General features: G+C 34.9%; 2 protein-coding genes and 1 pseudogene across 2 annotated transcripts; all 3 read left to right on the top strand.

Annotated features, from left to right (window-relative positions):
* The first annotated feature begins 5,189 nt into the window (after positions 1–5,189).
* Positions 5,190–5,654, top strand: LOC143551096 (ferredoxin-thioredoxin reductase, variable chain pseudogene; annotated as a pseudogene).
* Positions 5,655–17,859: 12,205 nt separating this feature from the next.
* Positions 17,860–18,401, top strand: LOC143551095 (uncharacterized). Its single transcript, XM_077041608.1, has 2 exons — positions 17,860–17,945; positions 18,032–18,401. The coding sequence occupies exons 1-2, from the start codon at positions 17,914–17,916 to the stop codon at positions 18,399–18,401; spliced, it is 402 nt and encodes a 133-aa protein (XP_076897723.1). The 5' UTR covers positions 17,860–17,913.
* A 1,485-nt stretch (positions 18,402–19,886) lies between these two features.
* LOC143551094 (uncharacterized) lies at positions 19,887–23,740 on the top strand. Its single transcript, XM_077041607.1, has 9 exons — positions 19,887–20,097; positions 20,176–20,225; positions 20,314–20,406; positions 20,487–20,575; positions 20,668–20,746; positions 20,955–21,037; positions 21,114–21,192; positions 21,625–22,871; positions 23,547–23,740. Exons 1-9 carry the CDS (start codon positions 19,887–19,889, stop codon positions 23,677–23,679), a joined length of 2,064 nt encoding a protein of 687 aa, XP_076897722.1. The 3' UTR covers positions 23,680–23,740.
* The last annotated feature ends 219 nt before the right edge of the window (positions 23,741–23,959 follow it).

The following is a 23,959-nucleotide window of genomic DNA, read 5'->3' as shown; positions in this document are numbered from 1 at the left end:
GCAACTCCTTGAAGAAATTCGTGATCAAGCCGCAATACAAGAGGCTAAGTATAAGCAAAAAATGGAAGCTTATTAGAATGCAAGAGTGAAACATGAACGTTTCAGGCCGGGAGACCTTGTACTCCGAAACAATGAGGCCAGCAAGAAAGAAAATCAAGGAAAGCTCGGCCCAAAGTGGGAAGCACCATATACAATCCTTGAAGCTCACAAGGGTGGATCCTACAAGTTGTCCGACACAGAAGGCAAAAAGCTTCCAAGACACTGGAACGGCAAAACCCTTAAAAGGTTCCATGCCTAGTCAAAAACTTAAAATGTATTTCAAGAGATGTATAATTCTCCTTTTTGAAAACAACAACCTCTTGAATGGATGATGAAGTCTTTATCATCACTTGTCTTAACTATCCTATAATCAGGTTGAGAACCTAGCAAGAAACTCCATGGCAAGGGCCATGCAAGGGGATGAGCTCCCAGGCCACATTGCTAAATAGGTTCAATGGTTAAATGAACCTATATAAGGGGTGAGTTCCTATATCAATCCAACTCCATTAGACTTAGAAAAAAAATTTTCAAACAAAACTAGTCTCATAGACGGGTCTGAACAGCCTACATCAATTCGTTCCTTAAGCTTTAAAAAAGTTTACGAAACAAATATACACCAAGTAATGGTATAAAGGATAGACAACATGTGCTTTTTACCTAATGAAGCCTTGAAGCTAAAGTGACTGTAGCACTAAAACTTCTTAAGGAAAGTTAGCTAAAAACACATCAAGCTAACAAGACAAGCAAACCAAAACACAATACACAGAACATTACGATTCATAAACAGGGCCTTTTAAGGCCATAATTAGCATCATCCATGACAAGCCATTTAGGCTAAACAAAGGAAATCACAAGGATTCCCATGAGAATGTTCAAAGGGCCAAAAAGGCCAAACACAACCATAAAAGCAGAAACCTTAAGGGTTTCATGCTGAACCTAAATTGTTTAAAGATACATAATACTGTTCAATAATGCTAAGAAAGCTACGAATAAACTGCTTAAACACCAGAAGCAGGCTTTGAAGTGCTAGCCTCACCACCCTTACCCTTCTTCAACTTCTTTACTTCCGGGCCACCACCAGCAACGGCCGAACCTTCGAGGCTTGCCACATGAGACCTGTCACTATCTCCGGATAAAGTTTCTTCACTATCGCTAGAACGGGAGCGCTTCTTAGACAAGGACTCAAGCACCTCTTTGCAAACTTTCTCATCAAGGCCGGCTGGTTTCAAGCCCTGCAAAACAGAAAGAGGTTTACCGAAGCAAGACGAAAGTTCACCCACATAGGGGTAAGTGAGCCTTTCCATTGCACAGACTAAGTCTGAGAAGAGATTGGAAGCTTCACGGTTAAACATAGGCGATTGCTCCAAAGGCTGACCAGCTTCATGATGAATAAAGCCAACAACAAAGCCCGAATGCTTCCCAAAGCCCAGCAGCTTCGTGTAAACATCGCCCAACACCGAGTTGAATTCAGAAGAATGAAGCAGGTAAGTCACAACCTGATGAAACCCGTGCTCAATTAGCCGCCGGTTGTCATTGGTAGTCTGGGTGACTGAAGCCTTCAAGCCTTCTTTCTCCATCTCAAAGGCTTTCCTCTGTACCTCAAAGGCTTCCCTGTCAGCATCCAACTTAGCTCTATTAGTTTCCATTGCTTTCTTAAACCCTGCTTTCCCAACCTCGTGTCCAAGGGACAACTCATCAATCTTCTTCACATAACCCTCTTCCTTCTTTGAAAAACCATCAACTTCTTTCTTCATGGCTGTCATAGAGGCTTTCATCTTTTCCTTCTTCTTCGAAAAATCCTCATACTCCTGCATCCCCTTCCGAAAACGAGTAACGCCCTTAGCCAAAAGGGCAGAAAGGTTGCAAGAACTCAAGATTAACCTTGACAACATGGAATCACCCTCCATCTCAGAAATAGTGTTTCGAACCCCTGGAGGAGCAAAGTTAGCCAACACATCAGCACAGACTTCCGGGTCTTTGAAGCTATCTCCAACCTTAACATTCCACTCAGGCACATAAACTTCATTCCCATCCAACCCTTGAACCGTTGTCATCACAACCTTCTTACCAGTCGATTTATTCTTCTTGGAAACAACCAAGCCCTTCTCCTTTTCCCCCTCCACACTTGGACCCTGATCTTCGGCAACTTGAACATCATCCCTAACTTCAACTGGTTCGTGAGAAGATGATGGGCCAGAAGACTTCAACAAACGTCGTGTAGAACGACGAGTATAAGCTTTAGGAGCAGCAGCCTTGGTAAACCCTTTGACGTTCGGAACCCCCACATACCCTGAACCTTCGAACCTACTCTCTTTCCCTCAAACCACAGCATCATCCCCAGCAGTAGCTGCAACATCCGTAAACCCAACATCCGAGGTATCATCACTCTTCAAAAAGTCCAAAGCCGACATAACTACAAACAAAGCAAATCTATAAATAGGCATACGAGAAAAAGCAATACAAGTACAGGGTAAACAAACGCATACCCTTATCATCCCTCATAAGCACGGGATCCCGATTAGGCTTATCCCATAATTTGCTAATTCCTAACGACACAAGAAGATGTTCGGGAAGATGACAAAGACGCGATGGACACTTCCTAATCGACTTCAAAAACACATCATTCAACTCCGATTCGGCCGGCTCCGGTTCGTTTAAAACAGCCTAGGGTTGTCTCCAAACGGATTTAAAAGGAAGGATGGAGTCGGTAACAAAGAAAAAACGGTCCTTCCAAGAACCGATGGTCGTAACCGTCGAGGAAACTAAACATGTATCAACTTGAGTATGTCCAAAAGTGTACCAATCGCCGTTCTTCGCCAAACAGAAGAAACGGCGAAAACCCAAAACCGACGGATCATATCCTAAAGCTCTACATAAAACCTCAAAGTGTAAAACCCTAGAAAGCCCTAAGTGGTGAATCTGACCAAACGACACACGGTAATACTCCAACACATTATAAACAAAACCTAAAACGGATGGCGGAGGTTCGAGAACTCAAAATGCCGAAAATAAAGAGCGACGAAACCCGCCGGACAACGATTGATTGATGAGTCGGCCGGTGGAGCAACCGGTTTTAAATCTAAACCTATACCCCAATCGAGGCAAAAAGATTCAACCTCCTCTTGGGTTAATCGAGAAAAACTGACCGACAGATCCTTACGCGTACCCATAAAATCGAAAGAAAAATGAAGGATTTCAACTAACCTGATGAAGGATTGAAAGAAACTTGATGAATGTTTGGGAGAATATTGTGAACTTTAAATGAAAAATTGAAGAAAGTGAACAGTTATCGCTATTATTAAGGACAGTAATTGGAAACCACAACATGAAGCAACTATCATATCAACTGTCTTGTCAGAAATTCAAAAAATAACCAAAATCGTTTAAAGCCTCGATGCCTTTAAGCAATAACAAAATGTGTGCAAAAGTCAGAAGCCCTTAAGCTTACTTCTCAAACACCTCTGACTTCGGGGGGCTGATGACAGGGTTAGCCCAAGGAATTGATAAAATGGTTTTCACACATTAACGCTAAAAGGGTTAGAAGGTTAAAAGCTTCGTTTCCCGCCCAAATTTAGGGAACAAGTACGTGAACAGTAACCACGTGCAAGAGTACGATGTCAAATCACTATTCACGTCACTGTTCCCTCTAAACAAGGGACATGCTCAGAAAAAGTAATATTATTTTAATCATTAACCAACGGTTAAAAGCTTTCCGCCCATAAAAGGTCAACCCTCTAGCAAACTGGAGGTTAACTAGTTTACCCACTGGACAAAAGGCATGCATCTCTTCCTCTATAAAAAGATGACCCAGCCATAAACAAGAGAACACAACAGATTGGGGAGTTAACATATACTCTCTAATCTTCTCTTCTTCCTTGAGAAACCTACACATTGCTTGTTTCTTTCTTACTTCACAAACATCATAGCTTCACCAAGAACTTCATCCAAAAACCGGTCTCAAACACCTCGGTCTTGGATCTCCGGTGAACTATAACAAGTAACAACAAACTAGTGAACCTCTCTCTACGTTTTGCAAACGTAGAGGGACACCACGACCTGCGTTAGGTTAACCGGAACCCTTGAAGCCTATTAGCCTAACCAGTCCATTCACTATCATTGGTCTTATCTTTGTTGTAGAAACACATACCAAATAACTTAATAGTGAAATCTTCGAAACAAATTAAATTTTCCTTTCTCTTGCTAGAACCAACCATAAAACTAACTCAAATCCATTATCACTAACCCTATCTCCAAAACACATCACCATTACAACTGCTTCAAATACAGTATCGGGAAGTACCGCTTGCGGAACCTCAATATCCACCGGTTTATTAGCTAAATGGCAATTGGCGCATACAATACGTCCAGTCGCTTCTCGTGGATTTTCATAACCCTGCTGTGCAAAAATGAGATATGCATTTGAAATGGGTCTACGAGTTATTATATATATCATGAGCGATACGGAAATAGATCGAGTAATCTGTTCATTTATCCAAGAAAAATTATTTTGCATGGTCCAATCATTGATCCCGAAAATTTCTATAATAAATTGGGTAGGTCACTACTGGAGTTTCCTATCCACGATTCTGTTATTTAATGGAATAATTTGACTCGACTAAGCATTCATAACAAAATATTTATCTCACATCTGTATAATTACATTAAAAAAATACTATATTTTTTCTTATTTTTAATTAAATAATATTTTATAGTTTTATTATTACCTTTTTATCTCCTCTACTCACAAAAACTTTCAAAAAACATTAAAAAAAATTATAAATGATAAAAACTGTTTTTCAAATATACTCATCAATAAAAGTTTATCTATCTCATCCAGCCATAAACACTTATAACTACTCTATATACATACACAGTTTTATAAAGTATCTATTAAGAATGCTCAAACACTCAAATCCATTATCACTAACCATATCCCAAAAACACATCAATAATAACAAAAATCTAACATTACATTTTGATATTTTGACATTTTGTCATCTATGCTTGTGGATAACTCAACCCAAAAATGAGTTGATAATAACCAAGTGACGTGTCAATCAACCATGACATATAAAAAAACCCAAAACTTTCCTCTTATTATTATTATTATTATTATTATTTCATCTCCGTCACCGGAAAAAAACCAAACCATGACATTTCCGGCGATCATCGCCGCCGCTACGCCGCTCACTCCGTCCACCTCCACCGTCACCCGCCGTACACCTCCACCATCACGCCGCCGTAACTCTCACCATCCCCAATCTCTCACATTCCCTAACCCTAACCCTAACACAAATCTTCTGATCAAATCAGCAATCGTTGACAATCCAATTACGGAATCGAGTTCACCAGAAGACGTAATTCGATCGAAGATTGGAGCTAGGGTTAGGGTTTCAGTGCCGTTGAAGGTGTATCATGTGCCTAAAGTACCGGAAGTTGAATTGACTGGTAGAGAAGGTAAATTGAAAGAGTATGTTGCCGTGTGGAAAAGTAAACATATATCAGCTAATTTGCCGTATAAGATCGAGTTCGTTGAGGTGCTTGAAGGACGCGGTGATGCTCCGGTTAAGTTTTTCGCGCATTTGAAGGAAGATGAGTTTGAGTATATTGACTGATTCATGATTTTTGATTGAATCTGTTTGATCATATTATTAATACAGTATTGAATAATGTTAGTTTTAACTCGTTATGTTACGGTTGTATAATGTTGTATTTCTGGTATTGTGGATGTATATACCTGCAAAAGTTTGATATTTACAAGTTCATAAGATTGACATATTGTGCCTGTGCTATGTTGCATTAAGAAACTGAGACCGATATATGCATACTGAAATCTGATGCCGTTATTATTATTAACAATTTAGGTTGTTACATAAATGTTGTCTTCTTAATATGCATTTGCTCTTAGTGTACGTGTTTGTATAGAGGGTAGTTCAGTAAAGAACCAGTTTTTAAGTAACAAAATATAGGCCACCATATGCGCGCAAATGTTGTATTAACATGCTGAAATCTAATGCCTTTAGTTATTTATAAGGTATATAGGTTACCATATGCGTATGTGAATGACTGTTATCCACCATACTGAAATCTGATGCCTTTAGTTATTTTTATAAATAGTTTGGGCAGTTACAGAAATACTGCCTTCTTAATATGCATTAGGTCAATGGAAGTTCTCAAGTCGTCTTCTATCTTTCATTATTAGCCTTTCACTCTTCTTGCTAATTACGCTGCTTGGATTTTTTATCCATTCTTAGAAATGTGTGTATAGAAGGCTGTTCAGTAAAGAACCAATTTTAAGTAACGGACTGCAAGAACGCCTTAAAGATGAGTACTTATTTGCTTTATGTAACCGCATAACTGTCTCCCTTTTCCTCGTCCGGTATATTTATGGCAAACACTTTTACAAATGCTTTTGCATTTCCTATGGTTTTATAACTCAAAATTGGTTTTGTATTGAATGTGCTTCTATATATAGAGAGAGAGGAGTGTTTATATCGGAAGCAATGATATATTGAGAACATTACAAATGCATATGTATCTCTTGCTTTGAATGTGATACATAAGATAGTTATGCAACAGCATCATAACAAGTTTTGTGCGGATAGGTAGAATTGTAGATTATAGAATATGCATATATTTTTCTACGCATATGCTTGCATCAGTTCAAGTACATTCACATATTCATACATCAGTTCAGTTACATTCACATAACCATGATTTATTTTAATAGTCATCTTAGATATACGTATAAATAGAATGTTCCCAATTGAGTTTGGCAGTAATGAAAATTTCTTAGTTAGATGTCATATTTTTTTTGTTGCTTTGAGCTCCAACTTGGTTTTACCGCTTAAGTTTTTATGTAATTCTAACACCATATGATGCAACAAAATCTTCTGGTTCTCTCTGGTGAGATGACATAAAACTTAGTTCATCACCATAGGCTAAGGTTAACTTTGGTTTATCAAATCTTATAGTCCTTGAAATCTAGAATAGGTCAATTCTTCTTTGTGCTTCGTTTTTGTAAGGTTCTGCACTGCACCATATCCTAGTACTGTTACATTATACTAACTGATCCTCTTCAGATAGGATCCTGCCAGATTATTACATTATTTGCAGTCTTGAATCAGATACACCACTGCCAGATTTTTAATAGTTATCTTAGAATCTCAGATGCACAAATCAATGTTTCAGATTGGTTATGGCAGTATTGAAGATTTCTTACTTAGATGTCATATTTTTTTGTGCTTTGAGCTCCAACTCGGTGTTACCGCTAAAGTTTGATTACTTTTATTTAAATCTAACACCATATGATGTATTACTTCTTCTGGTTCTTTGTAGTCAGCATGTCAGATGACATACAAACTTAGTTCATCTTCATAGGCTAAGGGTAACTTTGGTATTTCAAATATTGTAGTCCATGAAATCTTGAATTGGTACACAGTGCCACTGGTTCAGGGTAGGGATCGAGACCGTACCGGTACCGAACGATCCCGAAAATCGCAAATTCTTGGTACCGGTACTAAAATATTCGGTTCAGTACCGGGATGGGACCGGTATTGAAGGTAAAAAATTCGTGAAATACCGGTACCGGTACTGAAACTCAAAACTTTGGTACCGATGGTATCAAGTTGGTACCGATTTCGGTACCGGTACCAGTAGCGATTTTACTCATCCCTAGTTCAAGGTTAGACTTTAACGTGTCGAAAAATAGGTCAACTCTTCTTCTGTGCTTCACTTTGTAATTTTCTATACTGCACTGCTAGCCTAGTATTTGCTACATTATACTAACTGCTCCCCTTTAGATTGACCCAGATGCACGTCTTCAACGCCTACGAGATTGGTCTAATACTCTAAATCAACTCTGAGTCAGGTGTTTAATCTCCTTGTTCAAAAAAAATCTTTATCACATAACAAGCAGCCACATCAGCCTTGTTATGCTTGAGTCCGTTTATTATATGGACTCTAATTTAGGCTTGGGCTCGTGTTCATTTACTAAATGAACTCTAATTTAGTTTTGAACTATGGCTCAAGTTGGTTTATTAAACGAGTCCTGGTTTAGGCTCGGGAACTTTGGTAGTCTAGTTGGTTTATTACATAAGTTAGACCCGTTGTTATAATGGTTTAGAAGCATTCTTTTAGCAATATGTTTGTTTATGCGTTCATTTGTCGAATGAACATAAACAAGAGGATTTCTATCCATACCGTTTGCTTAAGCATAGTTTGTTCGACGCAATTAACTTTTGTTAGATAAAAAAGAAACAAAATATTTAGCTTTACATAATTGAGCTCTTATGTAGATCAGTTGTAAATAATAATTAATAACATAAGAAACAATAAAAGTTTATGAACATTAATTTATTTAATCACATATGGAGTTCCATGATTTCCCTTAATATTTATCTGTTAAGAATCATGTTGGCCGGCTTTGGAAAGAATTCTAGCAAATGGCAAACCATCTCATGAAGAGTTGGATATGCGGAACACATGTGGAGGAGCCGGAGAGGGTAGCGGTGGCAAACTTGCTCTGATGCAAAATTGCAAATTTTCCTTTTAAATACCTTGGGTTACAAGTGGAGCTATTTAGAAAATGATTATCGGTTTGGAAACCGAAGAGATTATCGATCGGTGGGAGGATTACGTTAATTAAAGCGGTCCTTGATTAATTACCGACTTATAATTTTTCACTATATAAGGCCCCGGTGGGAGCGTTGGAAAATTGATACGATACGACGAATGTTTTTTTGGGGTGGGTCGGAGGACGAAGCAAAAATTATTTAGGTCTCTTGGAAGAAAGTAACTGCTCTGGTTGAAAAAGGTGGGCTTGGGTTAGGATGTTTGCGTGAAACCAATTTAGCATTGCTTGCGTAGTGGTGGTGGCGATTTAGAAAAGAGATATATGGGCTTTGGGGATAGATTTTATGGGCGATACACCGCTCGGATAGGATGTGGTTGTCCATGCCGGTAAAGGTTTCATTTCCGTGTCCTTGGAAATGTACTTGTGAGACTATCAGGTGAGGTGAGAGAATTGGGGGTTGACCTTGATAATGCAATCTGTTTTGAAGTTAAAGAGGGGAATAGTACTTTTTTTGGGATTGATGCTTGGCATGGGAGAACTTCATTATGTGCAAGATTTCCGTTACTATTTTCTTTGAAATGAACAAATGGTGTAGCATATCAGATCGGCTACAAATATATGATGGTGTAGTTTGTGGGCAATGGGGGTGGTCTAGGGCCCCATGAGGTAAATGAACTAGGGGGTTTGTTGTTGACGTGTCAGCAAGTGCATCTTTGTGAAGGAGATGATTGGCTGAGGTGGGGTTTTGATGATGGATTTGGTTTTTCGACGAAAAATTTAAAGATGGAATTCGCGAGAAACTTGGAGATAGAGACTGGTTTTTTGTTTAATTGGTGTAGTTATGTTCCAAGAAAAGTGGGTGTGGCAATGAGGGCGGAAATGGAAAGGATACGGTTTCTATTCTCTTTGGCTAAACGGAATGTATACCCTTCCCTTAAAACTTGATACGAGAGTTTGGAGTGTAAGGATAGAAGAAGAGTATAACGATCATATTATGAAATGTATTTAATAAAGTTGGTGAATATGAAACTTGAAGTATAATAAATGGATAAATATGATACTATGAAAGTTTTCTAGGGATATATAAAAATATAAAATTGACCTGATTAGAAAACGCTCACCTTTAAAGAAACTCATTTTACAACTTTGCACTTGATGAAAGAGATTATCTATGTGAATCTATACAACAACCAAAGAGATATCACATGAAGATGCCTTCCCCGAATATCCTCCCTGGCAGTAAAATTTTCGATAAATCAGAAGATGATGTGTCATAATGTGTTTGAAGAAAATCTTGAATTCCGGTTTTTAATGCCACCAGTATTTCCATCGGGACAATGTGTGTAATGTGTTTTTTAATAGCGTCTGCAAAGTAATATCTGACCTTTTTTCGAGTGATTACGGAAGGCTGTAAACTGTCTTCGTTTACTTGGGTTCAAACTAACTTAACAAGCTAATTCTTTTGAATTTGCAAGAACTGGTGCCTGGTTGCATCATTTGGTTTACTTTATTAGTCCACTATTTGTAATGGGTGAGCAACCATCATAAGCTCAAGTGGCCTAATTAATAATAGTTTCTCATCTTTGGGCTTGTTGGCTAAATTCTTTATTGGCTAAATTGCTACGGGTACCGATTGGACTATATGATTAATAATCGGTTGAACTTTATTATTATTATTTTATTATTATTGTTATTAAATTGAAGTTTCCAGTAAAGTAGTAAAAATCTATATATTTTAAACGGGTATAAAATACCGAAATATGTATCCGTAAGTATTGAATATCGAATTCTTCATATTAGGCTGGATATCAATTTATCAATTTGTTCTTTGAGAACTGTTTGTATATAGGGACACTGACATATATTCTATTAGTTTGTCCTCTAAATCATCATATCTAATCAGTAATCTTTGAATAAGGAAATCAAAAGAAATGAAAAGAAAAATGTTCAGTGTGGTCTTCCTAATGACAATAAAGATTTCAACAAAAGATAAAAGAGTTATACGGAATGAGAAATCAACTTATAGGTTAGATCGATAATTCCATCGGGTATGGATTACGAAACAGGAATTAGTTTAATAGAAGTTTGAATCTAACAACTCCGACGATGATGACCTGCAAAACAGAACCACAGTGAGCTCGTTACTTGAAGGACAAGAGCGGGGTCTTCCCGTAACCACCCTCCGACATGAGAATAAGGGCTGTTTGGCAAGTGTTGAATCATTAGGTGTTGAACCATTAAGAGGTCTGAATGATTAAGAGACACTGAATCAGTAAGTGCTGAACCAGAATGTGTTGTTTGGTTGAACATCTGAATAACTGTGCAGATGACTATTTTACCCCTGTAAGCTATTTCGTGCTAAATGAAATGTATTTGTAAAATCAGAGTTCTTAATAACTATACTAAATGACCAAACTTTAATTATAAACCAATCAAAATACATCTTAAAACAAACTTTCATTATAACCAAATCCAAATTACACCAAAACCAAACAAAAAACAAACTTACAACCAACCAAACCATAACTTTTAGTAACAAGCTCAATCCACACAAGTACAACCAAGACTAAACATCCCAACCTAACAAAATCTAAAAGATATCCAAATATCAAACCAAAAAATAAAGGGCCAACAAGTAAATAGCGGTCTTCAAAGTCTTCGAAATTTCACGATACTTGGGCTGCAAATTTGTGAAAACCCGTCTTTTTTGCATCCGTTTGAGTTTGTCTGCTGTCTTTTAAGCTTCAACGCACCTAACTTATTTACAAGCCAACATACCACAATTAGGATACATATTGTACAATAAGTTTATCACAATATTTGCATCCCTTTATGATAATCAACACCCTCTTTTGTTCATCAACCAAAATTAAAACAATGTGTTTACTAATATGTCCGCTTGACCCGTTATTTCAATTGAAAGTATTCCAAGCACTTAAAAAATACCCTAACAGATGAATATAACACTTTAAAACCAAAGTATCATGTTTGGTTTAAGTATACTCAATTATTCATATTTAACAACTTTTCAAAATATTAGTTTTGTGCAACACTTATCTGCGCAACTGCGGTACTGGCTGATTTTACCCAATTAACGATCATATTTTCCTTCGTTCAAAAATTCTAATGAAACTAGACTCAATAAAGTTTTCAACCCAAAAATAATCAATTTAATTGGGTAGATGGTTGATTTTATATGATTTTTCGAAAAACATGACAAAATTCATATATTAACCTAAAATTCAGTTTTAACCATTCTGCTATGCTGTTTTGCATTATAGTTTTCATATATTTATTGTCCATGTTATCTCGTATTATTTAGATATGTAGGAACTAGACTCAACGAGCTTTTTAACAACATAAAACACACCCCAAACGGACGTTTTGTTTTTATATAATTTTCATAGTTTGACAAAAATCAGTGTAAAAAAGCTACAATAATCATATTATTCTTCTTCCCAAGTCGACCCAACATTTTATTGCAGCCCCAAATCATGTCTCAATAAAACATAATCAATCAATAACAAAACTGGTTGAGTTTAATGATTAAACAATTTGTCAATATAAAAGCAAGATTCAACCAAATTGAACATCAATTAGCATAAACTAAACATCAATTAGTTGTTCGAACCCTAAACCTTAGCTTCTAGTCACAATCGTTCGAACCCTAAAGCAGAAATCAATGATAGAAAAAAAAATCATACCTGTTTGTGCTTGGAATCGGGCTGAAACCAAGCATGAAGAGAGGAAGAAAGGAAGATGTGAGCGATGGTTGTGTGTGTGGGGGTAATTTTGTCTCTTTTTCATTCAGCGGTGTTTCTAATCTGAAGACTAAGAGGCTTACTGAACCATTCAGATGTGATCCTTTTATTAAACAAAAGTCTGACCGAAACAGACTTCAGCCCATTCAGACCCAGACAAAACACACCCTAAGTAAATTCTTAGATAGAGAAAGTACTTTAGTGGAGTGTGAATGAATACCTTATGATGATGAGTTGAGTATTTATAGCGTGTGGTTAAAGAGGAATATCATGGTGTAGTTGTCCATTTCTTTAAGATATTCTTTCTAACTGACTGGACATGTGGCAACATTTGATAGAAAGTGACAGTTAGCCATGTGCATGGTTATAACAAACTATCCATTTTGTCCTTATCTGATTGGCTACCTTGTCACATGTTCTTCACGAAAGAGGGAATGTCCCTTTCAATGAGTATTTGAATCAATCTTCTAGAAGGAAGTTGGTTATAACTGTTTTGCTGACACCATCCTCACTTTGTTCCACATTTTGGAGGTTTCCACACATGCGGGCAGTCCTTTACCTTTTAAGGCAATGACTTGGACTTGTGCTTCCTTGGTGTTTTATCTTCCAGATATTCTGCGGGTGATGTGGATGATCTGCGGATGTCTTATGAGGGGATCCTAAACGATCCTCGGGTCTTGCGGATGACCAGCAGATATCCTCCGAGGAATCCTTGAGTGATCCGCAAGTATTAACTTGTGGCTCTCTGAGGCTTTTTGCTACCCTACCTTTATACATTCCAATTTAGAAAGAAACATTTTCCTCTCATTTTACTCTTAAAACCTCTTCCTTTCCTTTAATTTCTTTCCTTACATGAATATCCGGAACACTCTTTTTATTATTTTCTTTAAACAAAAATACTCAGGGACACACCTTTTTTTCCTTTTTCCATTAATTTCCTTTTCTTTTATCCTTTAAGTGAAACTCAGGAATACAAGACAAAAGTATATAGATTTGAGATTTGTATCACATGTAAATTGTTTAAAACACGAATTGAAGATTATTTGCTAATACAAAATAAATACTTTCCAGTGAAACGGTTAAGAACGATTTGGGGTATGGTTTTATCTTTTACTCTTTATTCAGGCCCGGTTTTAGGGCAGTGCAATCTGTGCATTGGCACAAGGCCCAAAAGGTGAAAAGGGCCCAAAGGGTTTTTTTAGCTTATATATTGTCAATATAAGCCCAAACTTGGTTTGATAAAATCCAGAGGATTACCTGAATGAATATAATAATGTATATTATACTAAATTCATTTCAATTAATACTCTACTAAATTCAATTTCAATTAAATTCATTTCTCAATTAAATTCATTTCTCAACACAATTAATTATCTACTAAATTCAGTTTCTAACACTTACAAAAATCAATTAAAAAAATATTCAGAAAAATAAAAGGCACCTTTGGATTAACTGATTTAAACAAAATATCAAATATTAAATCAAGATATAACCGAATGAAACTTAATGTTTTTAGTCTTTATAGTATATACTGAATGAATATAATAACGTATATTGTAGTTTGTATATTAACATATCTAAAATAGATTAAAAAAATTATTATGGCGGGTTACAATCGGATATATTATCTGGTAAATGGGCTATATGTAATCGAGTCAGATAATAGGTATATTACAAATCACATATTTGTCCCAAATCTGTGAAAAATTCAAAGGTAATCCCAAACTCGTCTGATACCCTAATGGGGCGGGTATTTAACTAAGGAGGAGGCCCGGATTTTATCTTGCACGATGCCTAAATTTTTTTAATCATTCTCGAGGACGGGCCTGTCTTTATTTTTCTCTCGCTTGTTTGGTTTTTTGAATTATGTTATTATTTATAGGAGTTTGGAATGCAACATAAACGATTTTCCAATTCTATCTACTTGTCATGTTGACTTAAGCTTTCAGGTTTCTCTCATTGGTATCCATATGATGCTTGTCAACTTGTCCACGTAGATAATATTCTATGATTTCGTACATTTTGGAAAAACTAAACCAAACATGATGACTGCCCAAAATGGTTCGGTTTTGTAACATGAACTTATACTACTTTGAATGTTTTCAAAATTTTCGATAATTAAAAATGACAAGACTTGAAAATAAGATCTAATGTTCTCTCTTTCGATTAATAATCTATGTGAACTATAACTATAACTAAAATGCTTATGCATATTATAGTAAGATCTATAAAAATGAAAAATTATTTTATAGTTTACTAAAACAATATAGATTAATAAATTCATTTTTCATTAATATCTCGATCTCTTCCAAAGGGTTAATGTAAATGGAACCGTCAAATCCTGATTAAATCGAACCACGTTACTCGAATTAGATCATTCAATCAATTTTATAGTTTTGAAACAATGTACGGAGTAAAGATTTTTTGTCGTTGGGTTGGGATTTTTTGGTGCTCGGATATTTCTAGCGTCAAAGCTTTCGGGTCCGGATAAATAAAATGCAATAACACTATCAAAACAAAATTATATTGTCAACCTTCAATAAAATACAAAGTCACTAATAATTGTAAACATAGATATATAAACATATTATACATAATTCTAATCAAAGATAATTAGAACCGGTAAACATAAATTCAACTCTAATTAAAACTAGGGAAAAGTAAAAATACGAAGGAGGAGACAAAAATGGAAAGTGCGAGAATGCTTTGTAACCTAAAGAAACTCTAAAAAATAATTAAAAAAAAACATAACTTAGGATATAAATAAAAATAAAAAAAAGTAAAAAATAAACTAAAATATCCCCCCCCACCCCTCGTCTTTCTCGTTAAAATAAAAGGAAGACAAAAAAGGCATAATGTCGAGAAAAAAAGACACGGTGACGAAAAAAAAACCAATGATAAATAAAAAAAAAGACACTATATCACAAAATATAACACAATGCCGAGCAAAATATGACACAATTTTGAGTAATATAACACAATATTAAGGAAAAAACACAATGTCAAGAAAAAAGACACAATTAATGACGGAAATAAACGAAAAATAAACAAAAAACATAATAATAAATAAAAAACACGATGACTTTTTTCCTTTACATTGTGTCTTTCAATTCTATATATAAAAAGTTAATTAGTAATTTGCCTACATTTTTCTAATCAGTGGGTTTAAATATTTTTTATAAAGTAATGGGTTCGTTTTCGAAAAAAAATGAGTTCACTTGTTAGTACGATGCTATAAGTTGTAGGGATGGACAAAATCGATACTGGTACCGGTACCAGTACCGAAATTGGTACCGATTTGGTATCGTCGGTACCGAATCGGTACCCATTTTTTGAGTTTCGGTACCGGTACGGGACGGGACTGGTATTTCCCGAATTTTTACCTTCAATCCCGGTACCGGTATCGAACCGAATATTTCGGTACCGATACCGGTACCAAGAATTCGCAATTTTCGGGACCGGGACCGGTACAGTCCCAGCCTTATCCCTAATAAGTTGTATAAAACCGAAAAAAGACCAGGTCTGGGTGTCAAACACCATATACGTTTGTAAAAATACTAAATGTATGTACTTAAACTATAGCATCTCCAATACTTCTACGTGACACGTGTTTGGATTTACGAACAAATTTAGAGCATTCCTAACTCATACCTTAAACTTTTTGTGAGAGGTTTTTGTAAATTATAGAATATTATTAAGAGTGGTTGTGAGTGAATGACTAAATGAGATAGAAGATGTATTGATTTTTTTTTTTTTTTTTTTTTTTTTGTAAATGTGAGGAAAGATTGTTGCCCATATTTATCTTTTAATATTATTAGTTGCGGGTAAATGAGAGAGAAACTGTAATGATAAATGTATAAAAAATATTATTTAATTCAATATAAGAGAAAACTATAATACATTTTAGTATAATTATAGAGTTTGTGATAATAAACAGACTAGGAATGCTCTTATCACCCCATTCCCAATTGAAGTGTATCAAGTCGGTTGAAAGCTTGTAAATATAAAGTAGAAAACAACAAACATTTAAGATAAGCTTCATTCAAATCAGCTAAAGTAAACATTAAATGATTAAGTTAATTTTTGAAACCTATGAGATTTGTTTTTAAAGAATGTATCATGTTTTATAGATTAGATTGATAGAAATTATAATGAGATACGGGCAATTTTGGAAAAAAAGGAATTTCTTTTACACTTGTGATATCTTTTACATTTAATATGCTCTAATATAATTTTAATTTGATATTTTTGTTTATTTTCAATGCTTAACTAATCTTACATTTATTTTCTTTCTCTTTTCATTCAAACCAACATTTTAGTTTGATTTTAAAAGTATTTTTTTAATGGCATCTAAAAAGTATATAAGTAAATAAAGTTACTAATCAAACTAATTGCGTTATAAACTCCTTATTAATTTAAGTATATGGTTTTTTAAAGTTATTATTTAGGTTTTGTTTTTCCATCATTTAGGTTCAAGAATGTTTTATTTTTATTTTAGGTGTGTTTAAATGTTGTTTGTTTTAAGTTTAATTTTAAAGTCATTTTTTGTAGTAATTTTTTTAAGTGTTTTCTTGTTATATAGTTTATTTAATATATACAAAATATAAAATAACTAATTATAATAGATGTAGATTGATATACATTAAATAAACGAAAAAAATAGGTGATAAGGTGACAATTAAAAAAAAGAACGGGATACTTAAAGAAATAAATATTTTTATAAGTTGGTTTAAAATCGAATGTGACGTACTACTTTGACAAACAAAACATGTGTTTTGCACTACTGAGAGCATAGCATAATCAATGCAAAACACACATTAAATATAAGATATGGTTTTGTTACACACCCAATGATTTCACGTTTTCCACACAAACCACATCATTATTATTATTATACATAATAAAAGTGAAGTTTGGGAACACAACCATGTGATCACGTAGTTAGTCGATTTTTTTTCTTTTTTGTTTTCCTTTTATTTTTTTTTTGCTTTTTATTTGTTTTTTGTTTTGAATTCATGTCAGTTCGCTGTTGTAAACGCGAGTTTTTTTTACTGTTAATACCGTCAAATGATTCCGGCAGAATTTGCGTCAGCTCGCGGTTGCAATGCAGTTTTTCATGCGAGTCTTTTTTGTCGGTCGATTTCGGGTGAATTCGAATCAGTTCGCGGCCTTGACTCCCAGGACCGAAAACGCTCGGGATTTTACCAACGTCTGATTTTACCGACCAATAGCTTGTATATAACTTGTTTACTTCAAAACGTTTTTATTTTTGTTTTTTTTTTCCTTTTTCAAATCACACCAGACATAAGGGTATATCCGGAACATAACCGAAAAACATAAGGGGTAATTTAAACAATAACCATAAACACAAAGGACCATTTTAAACCAACTTTGCCAAAACGACGTCGTCCTAGTCATCTTCTTCTAAATCATATTACATTACACAAACAACTCACCCTTACATACATACATACACTCAAATTGATTCAATTTCAAGACCAAAATGCTTTAAAAACCCCCAAATTGAATCATCAAATCATGGCGTTTCACTTCCAATGTCCGATCACATGGTAACCCACTTCACAATCCATCCAATTCCATCAAAAGTTCATCTTTTTAGCTCTAATTTCGTTTATTTTTGATGTTTTAATTGCAGTCGGAGGATATGTTACTGTAAGATGGGGTTTCGGCCTGAGCTGAGGACTGAGAAAGCGCAGAATGAGTTCGTGGCGGTCGCGGCTAGGGTTGAGGAGATGTTTAGAAACCCGGGTTTGCTGTTCGGGAAGCCCGGAACGGTGCAGGTGCTTGTGCCCAAGGTGGATTATGTGGTGGAGGCTCCCGAGGCGATCGCGGGTGAGGAGGAGGTGGAGGAGGTGCAGAAGAAGGTGGATGTGGCGTCGGGTGGAGCGGACGAGGATTACCCGCGGAGAATCGAATCGGGGGATGTGAATTTGGTATGTCAAGTTTTGGTTTTTGAATCTCTTGTGAATTGTGATTGTTGTGAAATTGGAATTGTTTGCTATTAATTTGGGTTTCGGTGTTGATCACGCGTAAAATGTGTTATGTGTAGGAATTGTGTTTATTAAGATTTAATAAACATAAATTAGGTTTTTTTTGTTAATAATTCAAAATTTGATCAACAGAAGCAGGTTATTAAGTTGGAAACTTGGAATTGTTTGCTACTTAATTTGGTTTTCGGTGTTGATCGCGTATTAATTGAGTTATGTAGGATTGTGTTTGTTGAGATTTAAAGATGTTTTTTTTTGGTATACCGTAATGCAGAAGTTTTTTTTAACATGTACATTGAATCTTGTTACACGTTAGGGTTTCATGTGTTTGCATCTGAATTTTGAGTTTTGTTATTATTTGCTGTTTGTTATGAAATTAGGTTTTTTTTTAATAATTTAATGATTTGATGAACATAAGCTGGTTGTTAAGCTGGAAATATTTGCTACTTAATTTGGTTTTCGGTGTTGATCGCACGTAAATTGTGTTGTGCAGAAATTGTGTTTGTTAGGATTTAATAAACAATAATTAGTTTTATTCTAATAATTCAGTAATTTGATAAACAGAAGATGGTTGTTAAGTTGGAATTGTTTGCTATTAATTCAGTTTTCGGTGTTGATCGTGTGTAAATTGCATTATTATTATTATTATTATTATTATTTTTTAAATTTAATAATAAGATGAACATAAGTTGGTATTAAGTTAAGATCATTTGCCACTTAATTCGGTTTTCGGTGGTGATTGTGCATACGTTTTGTAAGTCTTGTGATTTAAAGTTGTTTTCTTGGTACACAGTAGTGCAGAAGTCTTTTTTATAATCTAGTGTATGGGTACAAACTTTCGTTACTATGCTACATGTTAGGGTTTCATGGTGTTTGCATATGAATTTTGAATCTTGTTATTATTTGGTGTTTGTTATGAAATTTGGTCGTTCTATATAATATTTACCTTATACATATCGATGTACTGGTGCGTGCGTTTTGATTATGTCAATGATGAACAAGTTGCAAAATATTAAGACTCATGACAGGACTTGGCTTGTTTTAATGATTAGGGTTTAGTAGCGGGCCTGTACCGTTTTAAAAAAGGGTTTAGTCGGTGGCCTAAGTTGTTTTAGTAATTAGGGTTTGATAATATGGTCTTTTCAAAATTATTAAATATTGTTGCAAAAAGTTATAATGTAGTCTTGAAGCGTCATAAAGTCACATTTAAAACAACCGAGATTAATTTTATAGTAAACGGTAAGTTTCAAAACATAATCTTATTAGCGCGCATTCCCGAACTTGAAAGAGAATGTCGCTTGTAGAAAAAAGGAAAGTAAAAATATATTCACTAACATATATGAATTTTGTTACAAGTTTTTATGAATTTCAAACCATAATTTTTTAGCTTTATTAATTAGAATAATCAAACCGAATCTATATTATAAATCAGCTCTGTGATTCCACTACAACAGTTTACTATTTTACTTTCTGCTACATGTTGACCAAAAAGGTCAAAACGCTATGAATCCTCATATCAATCTTCTTTGTATGCAGGGATTGACTACAGATGTTGGTGTAGACGATCAAATTCTCTCAAGTTCTAAAGTGTGGTGTCGCCTTTGCTTTTCTGGTGAAGATGACAGAAGTTATAGAGCCAAAAAGATGATATCATGCAAAAGTTGTGACAAGAAATATCACAAAAGCTGTGTCAAATCTTGGGCACAAAATCGAGGTTCGACTTTCTGTTGACTAAATATAATTATAACACTTGAATTTTGTACTTTTATAACCGACACGTTTTATTTTTCAGATTTGTTTCACTGGAGTTCTTGGAACTGCCCTTCGTGTCATTCATGTGAGGTACAATACTTATGCTGCAATCATTAACTTCTAGATTTAACTTTCCATTTTTATTAATCATATTTACTTTTTTTGGTTGTAAAATTAGGTATGCGGAAAAACCGGTGATCCAAATAAGCTTATGTTTTGTAAGAGGTGTGACAGTGCATGTCATTGTTACTGTCAGCAGCCTTCACATAAGGTAAAATAAAAGCACACTTATTTTTTTTAATATTTCTCCTTTACATATATTATGCTTATAGTTACATATAAATTGTGCAGAACATTAGTAGCGGACCTTATTTGTGCCCCAAACATACTAAGTGTCATAGCTGTGCGTCTACAGTTCCCGGAAATGGTTTAAGTGTCAGGTATTAATATTTATAAAAACATTTAACGAACCTGTCTTAAGTCATGGTTGAAAATTGAAATTCATTTTTGTTTGATTGTTAAAAATTTGCAGGTGGTTTTTAGGGTATACTTGTTGTGACGCTTGTGGGAGATTGTTTGTTAAAGGAAATTACTGTCCTGTTTGTCTAAAGGTAATTTACATTTTAGTGGAAATTTCATATATACCCCTGAAATTTTGCATAATATCGAGTACACCCTTTTCTTTCTTTTTACATTCCAGACTCGTATATTAATGCGAGTTTAAAAGGAAGGGCATAATTGTCATAAATTTGAAAATCAGCGGGCTTAATATGCAAAGTTTTGATTGTTTGTGATTTTTATTTGTTCTTGTATGTGCAGGTTTATAGAGACTCCGAGTCAACGCCCATGGTTTGTTGCGACATTTGTCAACGCTGGGTGCATTGTCATTGTGATGGAATTAGGTTTAATTTTGTATTTTGAAATGATCTTTTTCATTTGTTACGTTTTCTCTTTTAATTGTTGAAAATACTTCTGCAGTGATGAAAAATATCTACAATTTCAAGTGGATAACAACCTGCAGTATAGATGTGCCACATGCCGTGGAGATTGCTACAAGGTATGTCGTTTTGGCGAACCTTGATATGTTAAAAGTGAAATATTACTAAGTTGACTTTGTATTTCTGTTTTTACTTTGTGTTTCTGGTTTGATTTTGGATTTTTATTTTGACTTTTTTATTCTGTTTTTAACTTTGTATTACAAATTGACTTGTATTTTTAATTTTTGACTTTTTATTTTTAATTTTGACTCTGGATTTCTTTTTTTACTTGAATTTTTATTTTCACTTTGTATTTCTAATTTGACGTTGTATTTCTAGTTTTAACTTTGTATTTCTAACTTGACTTTTTTTTTATGATTTTGACTTTGGATTTTTTTTTTCACTTTGTACTTATATTTTGACTTTGTATTTTTAATTTTGACTATGTACTTTTAATTTTGATTTTGTACTTCTAATTCTGACTTTGAATTTATATTTTGACTTTTTTTCAGGTCAAAGATCTTGAAGACGCTGTTCAAGAACTCTGGAGAAGGAGAGATAAAGCTGAGCGTGAGTTGACCGTCAGTCTAAGGGCGGCTGCAGGATTACCAGTACATGAAGAAGTATTTTCAATTTCTGACGACGAAGACAACAGACCGTTAACAATAAACGAGCACACCCGTTCATTAAAGCTTTCTCTAAAAGGAGTAGTTGAAAAATCCCCGAAATCCCCAAAGAGGAAATCTGCAAGCAAGAAAAATAATAAGAGAAAAGCATTCGGTTCACCCCCGTTTGGTGGTCAACCCAATGCTCAGTCAACCGGTTTTATCACCAGTGATAATAACAAGGATGAAAGTAGCGAGCCTGAAATCGCTGGAAGTTTGACCAACGCGGTATGGTCAAACAATAATGCCATCAAGAATAAATCCTCAAAAAAGAAATCCTCAAGCAAGAAAAATAATAAGCGGAAGGCATTCAATTCACCCGTGTTCGGTGCTCAACCCGATTCTCGGTCAACTGGTCTCATCACCGGTGATAATAACAAGGATGAAAATGGCGAGTCTGAAATCGCTGGATTTTTTATCAACGCGGTATGGTCAAACAATGATGTCATCAAGAGAAACGAAACCAGGAAAGCTACCGATAACTCCTCGAACTCTAAAGGACCGAAGCTCGTTATTCATTTGGGTAACCGCAACAAAAATGTCACAAACCTACATTCGGGTAATGAATCGAGCACTAATGGTGGGAATTCAGATCGAACAAGATTGAAAATAAGAGGAAAAGAAGGAAACACAATCAAAATTAAAAAGTTAAACCCAGAAAACGTTGAAAAACCGTGTGTTTTGTTTAAGAAAGGAAGTGATAATCATGTGGGCCAGGCGCAAAAAGAGAAGAATGCGGGCCTGAGTCAAAAAGAGAAGGAAGGAATTAAGCCATTGTTGAGGCTTAAATTCAAGACCCCGTATGTTGAAAAGGTGACCGCGTGGGCCCCATCGTCGGTAGTAGATGATAGGAATTTGGTCAAAGGCCAACGGTCAAAGCGAAAGAGACCGTCACCTGTTATGGATGGTAAGTCGGTTTCTGTTAGGGAAGATGAAGTTATGGATGGTAAGTCGGTTTCTGTTAGGGAAGATGAAGGAGCGAGTCGCTCGTATGGTGATGATGAGATCATGGATGCGAATTGGATTATTCAAAAGTTGGGAAAAGATGCAATTGGAAAGAAGGTTGAAGTTCATCAACGGTCCAATAGTACATGGTAAGCGTTCTAACTTCTACGTTAGTATTATTATTATTACTATTAATACTATTGCAATAGTTATTATTTTTTACATTACTAGTTACAAATGGCCTCTCTAAACTTACCATTAGACCCTAAGCTTTTGACTTTTATCTACTTTTTTTAAACCAATCATGTTATGCCACGTGGGACATTAACATTTTTTTGTTCATCTCTTATAAAGTATGTTGTTTTATAAAATTTTTAATGTATAATGGCAACATGAATACTTTTATCTGCGTTTTGGTGTAAATTTCTTTAAAACCGAGTGTTCATGATAATGTACAAGTATTCGAAACATTACCACAAAAGCTGCTTCAAGATTTTGTTTTCTTTTCTTTTTTTTTTCTTCTTTTTTTTTTCTTCTTTTTTTTTGCCTTTCACAACCTTAAAAATATGACGTTTTATAAACTTCATGGTTTGTCATTTCTACGTGCTTATTTTCATCAGCGTCTTAATATATTGATCATTGAAACTAAGCTTTTCACAATTTAACATCCCTGTGGGTTCATATCACGACTTTACAACGACACCACTTTTTACTGCTTTCCAAATATATCGTCACAAATTGTTTATGTTTTTATATACATTTCGAACACCTTAATGCTATAATTATCATTGTAAACAGAAGTATATCTGTATTGATTTTTGCAGGCACAAGGGTAGTGTAGTTAAAGTAAATGAAGGGACGTCTATAATAACGGTATTGTATGATGACGAGGAGGAGAGTAACGTGGATCTCAAGAAACAAGGGATCCGATTTTATTCCGTGAAGAGGTGGCGTTAACGATTTCGTTAATTGGTTAGGCTTTAGGCTGGTTAATTAACTTAATCATAGGTAAAGATTTGTTATAGTCATCTTGGAACTTGAGGAGGTTGGTGGGTTTTGTTGTAGGCTTTGTGAAGAATCCCTTGTGAATTGGCTCGTTGGTGGTATACTATTTTGGGTCATGGATGTTACCCAAATGCTGGGGTTTTTTTTTAAAGAATTATAAATTGGTACTTTTAGAGATTATTTTGGTTGTTTTTTACATGTTTTTTTTTCTTTTTGAAGCTAAAGAAGCCAA

This window comes from Bidens hawaiensis, unplaced genomic scaffold, assembly GCF_021521415.1.
Source record: "Bidens hawaiensis isolate Kalapana, Puna unplaced genomic scaffold, B.hawaiensis_p1.1 tig00016263_1, whole genome shotgun sequence".
In the NCBI taxonomy this organism is placed as follows: domain Eukaryota; kingdom Viridiplantae; phylum Streptophyta; class Magnoliopsida; order Asterales; family Asteraceae; genus Bidens; species Bidens hawaiensis.
Note: the sequence above shows the minus strand (reverse complement) of the source record. Positions and strands in the feature narration are given on the sequence as shown.

Excerpts from the sequence above, each read along its gene's own strand:
- LOC143551094 (XM_077041607.1), top strand. The coding sequence starts at position 19,887 with ATGAATCCTCATATCAATCTTCTTTGTATGCAGGGATTGACTACAGAT. Across the intron at positions 21,038-21,113 it reads TGTCATTGTGATGGAATTAG|TGATGAAAAATATCTACAAT; the intron begins GTTTAATTTTGT and ends ATACTTCTGCAG. Across the intron at positions 22,872-23,546 it reads CAACGGTCCAATAGTACATG|GCACAAGGGTAGTGTAGTTA; the intron begins GTAAGCGTTCTA and ends TGATTTTTGCAG.
- LOC143551095 (XM_077041608.1), top strand. The coding sequence starts at position 17,914 with ATGGCGTTTCACTTCCAATGTCCGATCACATG. Across the intron at positions 17,946-18,031 it reads TTCCAATGTCCGATCACATG|TCGGAGGATATGTTACTGTA; the intron begins GTAACCCACTTC and ends TTTTAATTGCAG.